General features: G+C 23.1%; 2 protein-coding genes across 2 annotated transcripts; one reads left to right on the top strand and one right to left on the bottom strand.

The window, feature by feature from the left end:
* Positions 1-1,128: 1,128 nt before the first annotated feature.
* PVVCY_1204630 (formin 1, putative) lies at positions 1,129-8,523 on the top strand (the record flags this gene model as incomplete). The annotated part of the gene is made up of 1 exon (XM_008625471.1): positions 1,129-8,523. One exon carries the CDS (start codon positions 1,129-1,131, stop codon positions 8,521-8,523), a length of 7,395 nt encoding a protein of 2,464 aa, XP_008623693.1.
* Positions 8,524-9,065: 542 nt separating this feature from the next.
* Positions 9,066-11,137, bottom strand: PVVCY_1204620 (CPW-WPC family protein; the record flags this gene model as incomplete). Its single annotated transcript, XM_037634687.1, has 10 exons — positions 9,066-9,093; positions 9,173-9,244; positions 9,449-9,590; positions 9,736-9,864; positions 9,970-10,039; positions 10,126-10,193; positions 10,300-10,342; positions 10,544-10,620; positions 10,803-10,854; positions 11,066-11,137. 10 exons carry the CDS (start codon positions 11,135-11,137, stop codon positions 9,066-9,068), a joined length of 753 nt encoding a protein of 250 aa, XP_037490746.1.
* Between the last annotated feature and the right edge of the window lie 652 nt (positions 11,138-11,789).

The following is an 11,789-nucleotide window of genomic DNA, read 5'->3' as shown; positions in this document are numbered from 1 at the left end:
GAAAAATAAAATAATAACAAAATTAACATCAAGCATATTTAATATGCTGCATTTTTTTATATTAGCACTCTTAATTTTTTATATAATATTTATGGAAGGATGTTAAAAAATTTTCAGTACAAAACATATAGTATTAACTATTATTCAATAAAGGAAATAAATATTAGCTTTTTATAAAATAAATATATAATGGTTGCATATTTATAGGAAAAAAACACATTTTTAACTATATTTTTCTTTATTTTATTATATATATTTTTTTTGTAAAAAATTAGTTTAAAATACCTTCTAATATAAAATAAATGTGACATGCATAATGCAATAATTTTTAGACAATATGAATATTTTCATTCTGTATCATTTTGAAAAATTCAGTTATATTTTTGTAAGTATAAATATATAATTTTGTTAATTTTTTTTTTAAAAGATATCAATTTGTATTTATGATATTTACACCTTCATATTTAAAAAAATTATGCAGTTTCGTTTTTTATGGTATTTTCCAATTTTTTTTAATATTTTCTATTTTTTTTAGTATTTTCTATTTATTTGATATTTTCTATTTTTTTAGTATTTCCTATTTGTTTGGTATTTTCTATTTTTTAATATTATCTATTTGTTTGGTATTTTTATTTTCTGTATTTCCTTTTTTTCATATACCATTTTTTTTATAATTTTCCTCTTAGACAATTAACAATTTTTAATATTGTTGCATATTTTGCAATTACGTATTTTACATATGTATGTATTTTTTGGGGGAATGTGCATTTCCGTATCATTCCATATGAATATATATTAACTCATTTATTTGACACATTTTTGTAAATAAGGATATATATAATTTTTTCCTACATGAAAATTTATGCACAAGTTTTGCAAATTATTTGTTTCCGCATTTGCAACACTTGAAAAGAATGAAAGCACATCGTCATTCATAATGCAAACTTTTTATTGATAAAAAGTTCTTTAAGTTTTATATTAAAGTTGCATAGTCTGCACCTTTGTTACACGATACACAATATAATCATATTATTACTTAATATTTCATTTTTTCACTTTGTTTCGGGATATTACAATATATATCCCCTAAATACTTTATAATCTAATTTTCTTGTAAAGTATCATAAAATGGAAATAAAAAAAATAACTTTAGCAAACATCAACGACATTGAAAATGAAAAAAATGTAGATACGTTAAGCATGATTACAAAAAATGAATTGAGATTAACAAGTAGTAGAAATGAAAAGGATACTAAGATAAAAAACGTAAGATTTGAGGATTCTTTAACAATGAACGATGAGCAAATAAAAGTAAAAGAAGCTGTTTTTATACTACAAAATATGGAAACTTTTAACTATTCTATTACTTATACCGAAATACAAAATATACGAAACGATTTAAGATTACTAGCTATTAACAATTACAATGATAAAAAATATTCAGATTGTTTAATTCAAGCTATTCATTCCTATATGGTAGCTAAAAAATATTATTCAAAATATTTTGGTTTTTATATAACTGGTGATATGAGTACAGAATTAATTTTAATATGTAAATGTTATGTATTAATAGAAAAATATGAAGAAGGCAAAAAATATTTAAATGAATTAAAATTTTTAATTGACAATACATTATTATATACACACAAAAAAGAATTGTTAAATGGGCAACCTACCGACACTAATAAAGCTAAAAATTTAGATTCACATTTTGATGAACCATATATAGTATGTGAAGTACAAGTTTTAGCAAATCTACTTTATATTTTTTCTGATTTATTAGGCCAATATAAACAAAATGAAGAAGCAGAAAAATATTTTTTAAAATATTTATATGTTGTAGAAAATATTTTTAATTCTGATAGTTTAAATTATAGTGATGCATTAAATGATGTGTGCTCTTATTATATTAAAGTAAGACAATATGAAAAAGCTATACCTTTATGTGAACAAATTTTAAATATAAGAAAAAAGTTTTTTGGAGATTATAACTCTGAAACACCAAATGAAATCATTGCAGATTGTTATTGTAATTTGGGATTATTATTAAGACTTTCTGGGAGTCCTTTAAATGCTTTACACAAATATTTAATAGCCGTCGATATGAGAATGCGAATACATAAAACACGACAAACTATTCAAGTTCAAAATATTTTATTTTCTTTTGCTATTATTATGCATCAACTTAATAACTTTAAAATATCATTGCAATTATATAAAGAAGTTTATAATTTTTACAAAACATATTATGGTCCTCAAGATATAAACACAACAATTGTTTTAAAACTAATTGAAGAATTAGAAGCTGATGTTAAAAAAGAAGCTAATAAAAATCACGATCAAATAGTAAACAACCAAAATGTTGGCAATAACATAATAAATACTAATAACAATATAACAAATAAAAAAGATGCCAAGCATACATATTGGAATAAATTTAATGAACAAGTGCAAAATAATAATATTTTAAATAAATCTGATTTAGATCCTAATTTAATTGAAAATCTTATGAATGAAAAGGTTCTAATTAAACCAACTAATATATCTCATAACAATTTGATTGATAAAAGAAAAATTATATCTAGAGATGGAAAATTTAAATATAATGATTTAAGCTACTCAAGCATTGATGCATATAAACATATGAAATCTAATAAAGAATTTGAAATATTAAAAAGTTCTTATTTTCCAATTTCATCTATTAATAGAATTAAATCATTATATGGCGACTCTTGGAGGAATACATTAATTCCTTCTACTTATATTTTACCATTTGTTGAAACAAATTTAGTAGATAAAAAATTAATTAAATTTTCTGAATGTAAAGATTTTCAAAAAGCTATTATTTATAAAAGAAAAGTTTTACCAGTTGTTAATGTGCCATTAATAGAAAAAGGTTACGTTAAATTAAATAAGGACCAACCTATTATGATATGTAATGAAGATGCAAAAACTTTATTAAATGAATGGAACGTTAAAGAACCTTTTATAGATTCAAAAGGAATGGTATTTAGTAAATATGAAAATATAAGTCAAGAGTTTGATATGTTTATACCTATTTTAGATGAAAATAATGAGGTTATGCTCGGATTTTATGATACACCATTATATGTACCAAATCCTGCTATTTATCATTGTATTATTTTAGATGATCCATATTATTTTCATAGATATAATCGTGATAATGATTTATATTTAATCGATAAATTAAATTTAAATCAAAAAAATAAATATTCGAGGGTTAAAAATACTCGTAATATGGGTTCAAGTGAAAATAAGTCTAATTCTACTAACAAAAATGAATTGCTTGATAATAAAAATAAAAGCCAAAGTTCATCGTCTCATTTAAAAAATACAAAATTAAATGTATCTATTGTAAGCAATTCATCTAATAATATTTTAAAAAAAAGTACATCGAATGCAAAACCAGTAATAGAAACGAAAAAAACAGAATCACAAAAGGTAGATCAATCACCATCACCTAAGCAAATCCCAAAAGAAAAAAAAAGTATACTACTTAAAACAAATAGGCTACCCACAGATAAAAATAGTCAACAAAAAATGAAACAATTTAATAAAACCCACATATTAAAAACCAATCTTGATAATAAAGTATCAAACTTTTCAAAAGATAGATATATGCCTAAAAAGAATAGTAAATTTAATGCCTTATTTTTTAGAAAAAACGAACAATTAAAATTAATCGATCATAATAATTTAGATGGTGATAATGATAAATTAGAGATATCTACCAAAAATATTAAATTAAATAAAGAGCCCGTTTTAAAAGCATCAATAGATTATAATATTAAAATGAATATCGAAAATAATATTAACAAATTAGAACAATATGATATTGATAATTTGAAGAGAGAAATATATTATGAAAATGATTCAAAAAAAAAGAAAAATACTCATTCAAATAGATTATCATTTATGGAGGATGAAAGTGAAACAGTTGCTAGTTATGAGGAATATAAAAAAGATAAATTTACGAAAACGAGACGAAAAAATATGAACCATAATCATAAAAATCCAAATATTAATGAACAATATTCTGAAAGCTTTACCAATAATAGTAGTAGCGATAGCAACGATTATGTTGCAGAATCTGAAATCAGTGATGATAGTTCTTTATCTAATGGTGAAAAAGATTATGACATTGATCTGCATAAAATTTTCAACAATAACTTATCATCTAATGCCTATTCGAGCAATGGCCTTAGTTTGATTTCAGATAATCATAGTAAATATAATAATGAAAAAAATAATTATAATACAAAAATGATTAATAATCATCATGAGTCGACACCAAATCAAAATAATATTGAGCATAATAAAACTCATATAAAAGAAACATTAAAAAATATTAAAAATGTAAACATCAATGATATTTTATTTAAATTTGACTTAAATAAAAATGATAGTTCACTAAAAAATGAAAATATTTTATCTGATAGTGATATAACTGATGGTGAAGTATATGCAGAATCTTTCGAAAACAATACCTACTCAACTAGCGAACAATATTTGGATAATTCAAACAATACTGATGAACAAATAGAAAATGATCAATCTTCATTCATATCTCATCAACCTTTCTTACCATCTATGCATTCAAATAGCACAAATTTATTTAATAATAAAAGTAAAGATACTAAATCAAGTTCTCAATCGTCTCAAAATATATCATTTTATTATGAAACTAATAATAAACTAAATAAAAATTATGATGAATTTATACTAAGTGAAAATGAAGAATTTTATAATAATATAATTATGGAAGATTCAAAAAGTGATGATCAAACTATAGAAATAACAAATACCCAGGAAAATAATAAGCATTTGTATAGTTATAAACATAAAAAAGTTACTAACGATTTAAATATTGACTCAAATATGTATGATGAAAATTATGATAAATATAATATGATTAATAAATTACATAAAGAATATATTTACGAACAAAATAACCAAACACATTTTGATGACCCACTTATAAATAGTAATACCCAAAGCGACACCCAAAAAACAGAAAATACTGATAATAAAAAAAGTAGCGATTCTGCTTGTGATACTGGTAATACTATTGATACACACACAGACATTTTATTTTTAAGAAATAATTCAATAGAAGAGTTGGATTCAAATTTAATAACTAATAAATATGAATCTATTTCAATAATTGATGAAACTAAAAGTGATTATACCGAAAATAAAAATATTAACACATCGATAGATGATATAAATATTAAAAGTACACATAAAAATAAAGATAATAATATATCATCAAATCATTTCATTCATTCAGATAAAGAATGTGATACAATATTTTCTAGTAATGATATCTCATACCATGATAATAAAACAAATATAAACAGTGTGCATAAGAATAATAATCAAAATAATTTAATAAATGAAAAAAAGAAAAAAGAATCAGAATCTTATAAGAATATAGTCCACAATGTTATCCCCAATAATATAAAAAATAGTCATACCATAAATACCAATTTAATGGAATGTGATATATCTTATTTTTCAAATTCGAATGATACTAATAAAATTATAAAAGAAGAAAAATCTAAAAATAAAAACAACCATATTGATAGTAACAATTTTAATAGTGATAATTATTATGATTATAAAAATGAGGAAAGGGGTGGAAGAAAAAAAACAAATGTACCCAAAAGTAAAAGAAACAAAATTTTAAATATGTTCTCATTTTTTTTAAAAAATAAAAAAGAACGATATAATAAAAGAAAAAAAAACAAAATAACGAATAATTCTGAATGTGTTATAGATACCCCTCATAACCAAATTAATAGACATAACAAAGATTTCTCCCTATCAAATAGTTTTTCTAATCATGTTTTAGTAACAAATATAAATGACTATAAATTAAATGGATCCTATAATGCTGCTTTAAAAGATCAATATATACTCTCAAAAAAGAAAAAAAATAAATTAGTATCTGAATCAATTCATGGTATGATCAAACCAAGATTAAATATAAAATCTAAATTTTTAGCTTTGAAAAAATTCAATGCCGCCAAAAAAGGGCCAATTAATAAAAATATTTCTATTGAAAAGGATAATATGGAAGTAAAAAATAATGATGAAAAATATGAAAAAAAAAATAGTCTCGTTATGAAGAATCCACCACAGAATGATGCAAAGGAAGTTAGTGGGGATTCAAGTGTAGAAACAAAAACTGATAAAGAAGAAGTTGAAAAACCGGAAAATACAGATTCAAAAAGTGATGAATCAAAAACCGACGAATCAAAAGGCGATGAATCAAAAGACTCGGATACAAAAAAAGATGACACATCGCAATCTGAAGAAAGTGACATTAAAAAAATTGAAAAAAAAAATACCCAAAATGAAGAGAAAATGCCAATACCCCAAAATAATACACCTGCTTCGGTAAAAAATAATAATAAAATACTTACTCTGAAAAAAATAATGTCAAAAAAAATAGTTCCAAAAATTGTATTAAACAAAGCTGGTAAGGCAAATGAGAATACTTCTTCAACTGTATCAAAAAGTACCCAAAATGGTACCACACCTACTACTAATACTAGTAATAAAAATCAAGAAACAAAAATAATAAAAAATATAAATGATGTATTACCATTTGATATATTACGAAAAGTGAAATATTGTAAAATTGGATCTGAACCAGATGATGTTTTTGGTACATTACCAACTGTTCATTTATTAAATGCTGAAAAAAATCTTTTAGCAATTGTACCATGGCAATTAGATATAACTTCCTTCTCTTTAGCTAAATCGTCTATCGAAGAAGAAACCATTAAGAAAATTGGTTTACTTCATAAAGAATTGGAAGTTTCTATTGATGACAGGAAAAAATTAATAGAAAAAGAAATAAAACTTTTAACAGGAGAAGGATTAAAAGAATTAGGATTCACAACAAATCCAACAGATACAATAAATCCTGTACCCAGTTTAAATCTTTTATCTGGCATAGATTTAGAAATGCTCAAAAAATCATATAAAATTGAAAAAAGTGATGTTATAGTAAATACCAAATCAGCAGGAAATGGAAAAGAGGGTTCCATAAAAAAAGAAGCCCCCAAAACGGCACCAAAAGTGACACCAAAAGGCAAAGGAGGAAAAAAAGGAGCTCCAAAATTTATGAAAGGGCCTCCAAAAGGAGTACAAGGTGGAGCCGTTACTGGAAAAAGTAAATTTAGTATTAAAAAAAATCAAGCAAAAGATGATGGAAAAACAAAAAGATTTTTCTGGGAAGCTTTATTTGAAAATGATATACCAGGAACACTATTCGATGATAAAAAAGATTTAATATCAAAAATTGAAATACAAAAAGAAAGTGTTGAAAAATGTTTCACAAAAATTGTTACTAAAAAAGAAGGTGGAACTGAATTAAAAATTAAAAAACCAAAAGTTATACAATTATTACCCGATTCAAAAAGAGAATATAATATGTCCATTGCTTTATCTAAATTTAATAATTTCACATTTAAAGAAATAAGAGATGCAATTATGGATTTAAACCCAAGTATACTTAATATAGATAATACAGAAGTATTAATGCAATATGTACCAACACCAGAAGAATTTGAAATTGTTAAAGAATACATTTGCTCTAATGGTGATTTAAATTTAGTTGATAAACCCGAACAATATATAGCAGCATTAACTGGTGTGCCTTTATTAAAACAAAGATTGGAATCTCATTATTTTGCTTTAGCATTTAAAGAAAATTATGAAAATACATTAAATCCATTGGAAAATATCTTAGAATCATGTGAAGCAATAAAAGGTTCAACAAAACTTTTTACTATTCTATTTACTATCTTAAATGTAGGTAATACATTAAATTATGGTGACCCACAAAGAGGTAATGCTTTTGGATTTAAATTAACAACACTAGCTAAATTAAATGATATAAGATCAAGTACTAAACCTGTTAAAACACTTATGCAATATATATGTGAAGTTATTTATGAAAAAAGCCCAGAAACTTTGGAAATTATCGATGAATTAAGATGTATTGAAAAAGTAGTCAGAACAGATAAACAAATAATTGATTCTCTTTTACAAAAATTAAAAGTCGGTTCTACAAAAATTAAAAATGTTATAGAACTAGCTAAAAAAAATCCAGAAGATCCATTATATGATGCACTTAATGAATTCCATTATAGTGTAGAACCAAAAATTGAAGAGCTCGAACAATTTTATAATCAAACACTTTCAGTATTCAAAGATATTGCATTATATTTAGGTTATAAAGAAAAAGAAGTAGCTAATGTACAAATACAAGATCTGTTTAAAGAACTTTGGAAATTTATTCAATCTGTTGAATTTAATAGAAAAACAATTAATGAAAATGCTATAAAGGAACTCAAGAAAAGAGAAAAGCAATTGGAAAATGAAAAAAAAGGAACAGTTCTCAGCAAAAAGCAAAACTTTACTATAGTTAAAAAAACTCAAAAGGAAACAGTTGAAAATACTGAAAAAAAATCCTTCAAAATATTTTAATTATTCATTTTTCATGATCATACATATGTATATTTTTCTCATCATTTGTTCTTAGTAATATATTTGTATTTATACTAAGTTTGACGATTACATATTAATATTTTTATAATATAAAACAAATGTATAATATTTATAATTTTTGACTATTTTCCGTTTTTTTTTTTGTTTAATTATGCCTAATTATAATTTTATGACACTATTTACCCTTTTTGGATTTCTATAAATTACATATATTATTCGATTTTGGAAAGTTGCTTATCAAATAATAGCAAAACAATATATTAAGAACTATTTGAAGTTCTACATTATTATTTTTTATCTAGCTTATGTGTATATTTTGTTTTCGTTATCCATATTTCACATCAAAAATATTAACTTAAATAATTACCAAACATATTAGACAATAATGTGTTAACAATAAGTAAATATGCAACTATATGTATATATAATTTAAAAAATTAACAAAACAAACAAACAAATTATACAAATTTGTAATAATGACAGGTTATATATCTTATAATTTAAAAAGAAGATAATAAAACTCACTGATAATTCTTCATCAATCTCCATCTACATAATAATTTTTAAATATGTTTATATAATAAATATTTAATATTATTTATGTAATCTTTGTTTCTTTTAAGTATACCTAGTAGCAGCTGCAGTAATAGGTACATCACTATCTGGGCAATCAGGGAATAAATCTATATGATCACATACCCTGTTTAAGTCATAAATTATAAACAAAATTTAATGAATATATAATCACATATGAATTGTAATGTTATTTAAAGAAACAATTTAACAACCAATATGCAACACTCTTATTTTGTATAGCATAAAACATTCTTATCAAATAATGCTTTTTATCCCTTCTCCTTTATTATTATCATTAATATTATACATATTTCCTTTTTTAAATTACCACCAAGCTTCACATTTTAAGCTCCAGTCACTTAACATTTCTATATTGTACCCAGAAAAATTTATCTGATATTTACAGGGACCCATATAATCCCTAGATGGTTTACAAGATCTTATAGTTCCTTCCACTTTATTCCATTTTTCTTCAAAAAAATAAAAGAAAAATACATTTTATTTATGCTTTTACATTAGCCGTAGTATATATATGTGTGTGAACAATAAATTTTAACAAATATAAGTCAATTTATTTCCATTTCCATATGTTATTTTTTTTTTTTTTTTTTGAACCTGGACAAAATGAAGTGTAATCCCTTACACATTTTCTACAAGGCCATGATGTTTTACATTTCATTGACCAATTTTCCTTTCTGGCATCAGACATATTCTTTATGTTCAATTCTTCACCTATGCAAGGGCCTGCCACAAAAATAAAAATTAAAAAAAAAACAACACATTTAAAAGTGGTTAATTCAAAAATATTTATACCAAAATAATATTTAATTTGTTTTTTTTTTTTTAAACCATCATAAGTTGGTGATGGTGCACATATCTCATCGTCGTTTTTATGAACAGATCCAATATAAGTATAATCCTAAAAATATTATACACACAATTAAACAATTTTAGAATATAATAAAAACAAACAATATTAGAAAAGAAAAAAAAAGCATTGCTAACTTCGGGGCATGGTATATTATAATCCCTTTCACAAACAATATCAGGATCAATTAAAGCTTCTTCATTTACTAGTAAAACAAATTAGCAATTAATCAGTTGTATTAATAAAGAATTCTTAAAAAACTAATTTCCTTATATAATTATAGGAACAAAATAATAATAAAATAATATTACATTCAACAATTGGGGGTGAAGCACTCTTTAGACCATGAATTATCTGCAATGTGAAAAATAATCACCAAAATAAATATTTTGATCAAACCAATTCTCGAATAATTTATATACACATTATTTATTACATTCATTTTTACAAATACATTAATATGTATTATAATAAAATCCATTTCACATGTATAAATACACACATATATTTATCTATGCTCATTTTTTATTCGAATTTTTATATTTATCAGTTTACATCTCCAGCAACATTAGTAGTGGAAGGGTGAGGATTTGTGTGTGCGGATAAATTTGAGGATCCCGTAATAATGCCACCTATAAATTTTTGTGTACATAATTTTTTTTCATATTTCCATGATTTTGTTATTTTGCTTAGCACACATAATAGTTATATTTTATGGTCTATAAAATATATTAAATACTTTAATTAAAAGTATCTTTCATAGCGATTTCTATATATGCACGTGAAATATGTATATTATTATATTTTTTTTAACCTGCACTCCCCCCTATATTTTCTAATTCACTGTTAGAAAATAATTCATCTTTCTTCAAATATTTTTATAAAATTTATAAGTGAAGGGAAGAAAAAGATAAAAAAAAGAATCAAAAATTAAATTTAAGTTATTTTACAACCTTTTATTTTAAATACAAATTTATTTATATTGCGCAGTTAAGCGAGTATCTTGTTGCTACTAGCTTGCAACATTATTACTTATATATTCATTATTTTTTTATTTATATACTTATTTTAACTTACTTTTTCATTTTCACACAAATTTAATTCCGTATATAAAAAAAGAAGTAGTATAAATAAATAAAAATAATTCATCTTTTCCTAATATACAATTTTGTATTGTTTTATGTTTAAGAATGTGATACTTTTTTTTTACTATTATTTTCCCTCCATCCCTATTTGCATATACACAACAGATATACTATTTAATGAATTGAAACGACCATACATAAAAATATATGCATGTTTATGCTAAACCTTTTAGTAAACTATTTTATTACTTACATAAAATAAAAAAGTTTTAATGCACAGTTTCATGTTTAATAATGTTATGGTGTATTTACATAAGGTTTATACACATTTTTCAAAGTCTTTTTTTTGGTAACTTAGTTAATATTAATAAATAAGAAAAATATACAAACACAATTCATATAATAAAACAAAAAGAAAAAAACATAAATAATAAAATTGTTAAAATAACAGAATATCATTATGCAGCTTACAAAGGGAAAAATTGTTGTCATAATTTTACTTTTTTCTACAATTTTATGGATATACAAATTTGACAAATATAAAAAATCGGATTCCTTACATAAATGGATACTAGTATAAAATTGAAAATATATATGTGTACATATTATAGGATATAATATGACCAAATGAACAAGTTTTACAACTCTTATTCCATAAGCAATGTTTGGAAATGCATATAGAAAAAGTGTATAGACTATATATACACACCTTTTTC

The sequence above is a fragment of the Plasmodium vinckei genome (genome assembly GCF_900681995.1).
Source record: "Plasmodium vinckei vinckei genome assembly, chromosome: PVVCY_12".
NCBI lineage: Eukaryota > Apicomplexa > Aconoidasida > Haemosporida > Plasmodiidae > Plasmodium > Plasmodium vinckei.
The sequence above is the reverse complement of the archived record's forward strand: the minus strand, read 5'-3'. Positions and strand labels throughout refer to the sequence as shown.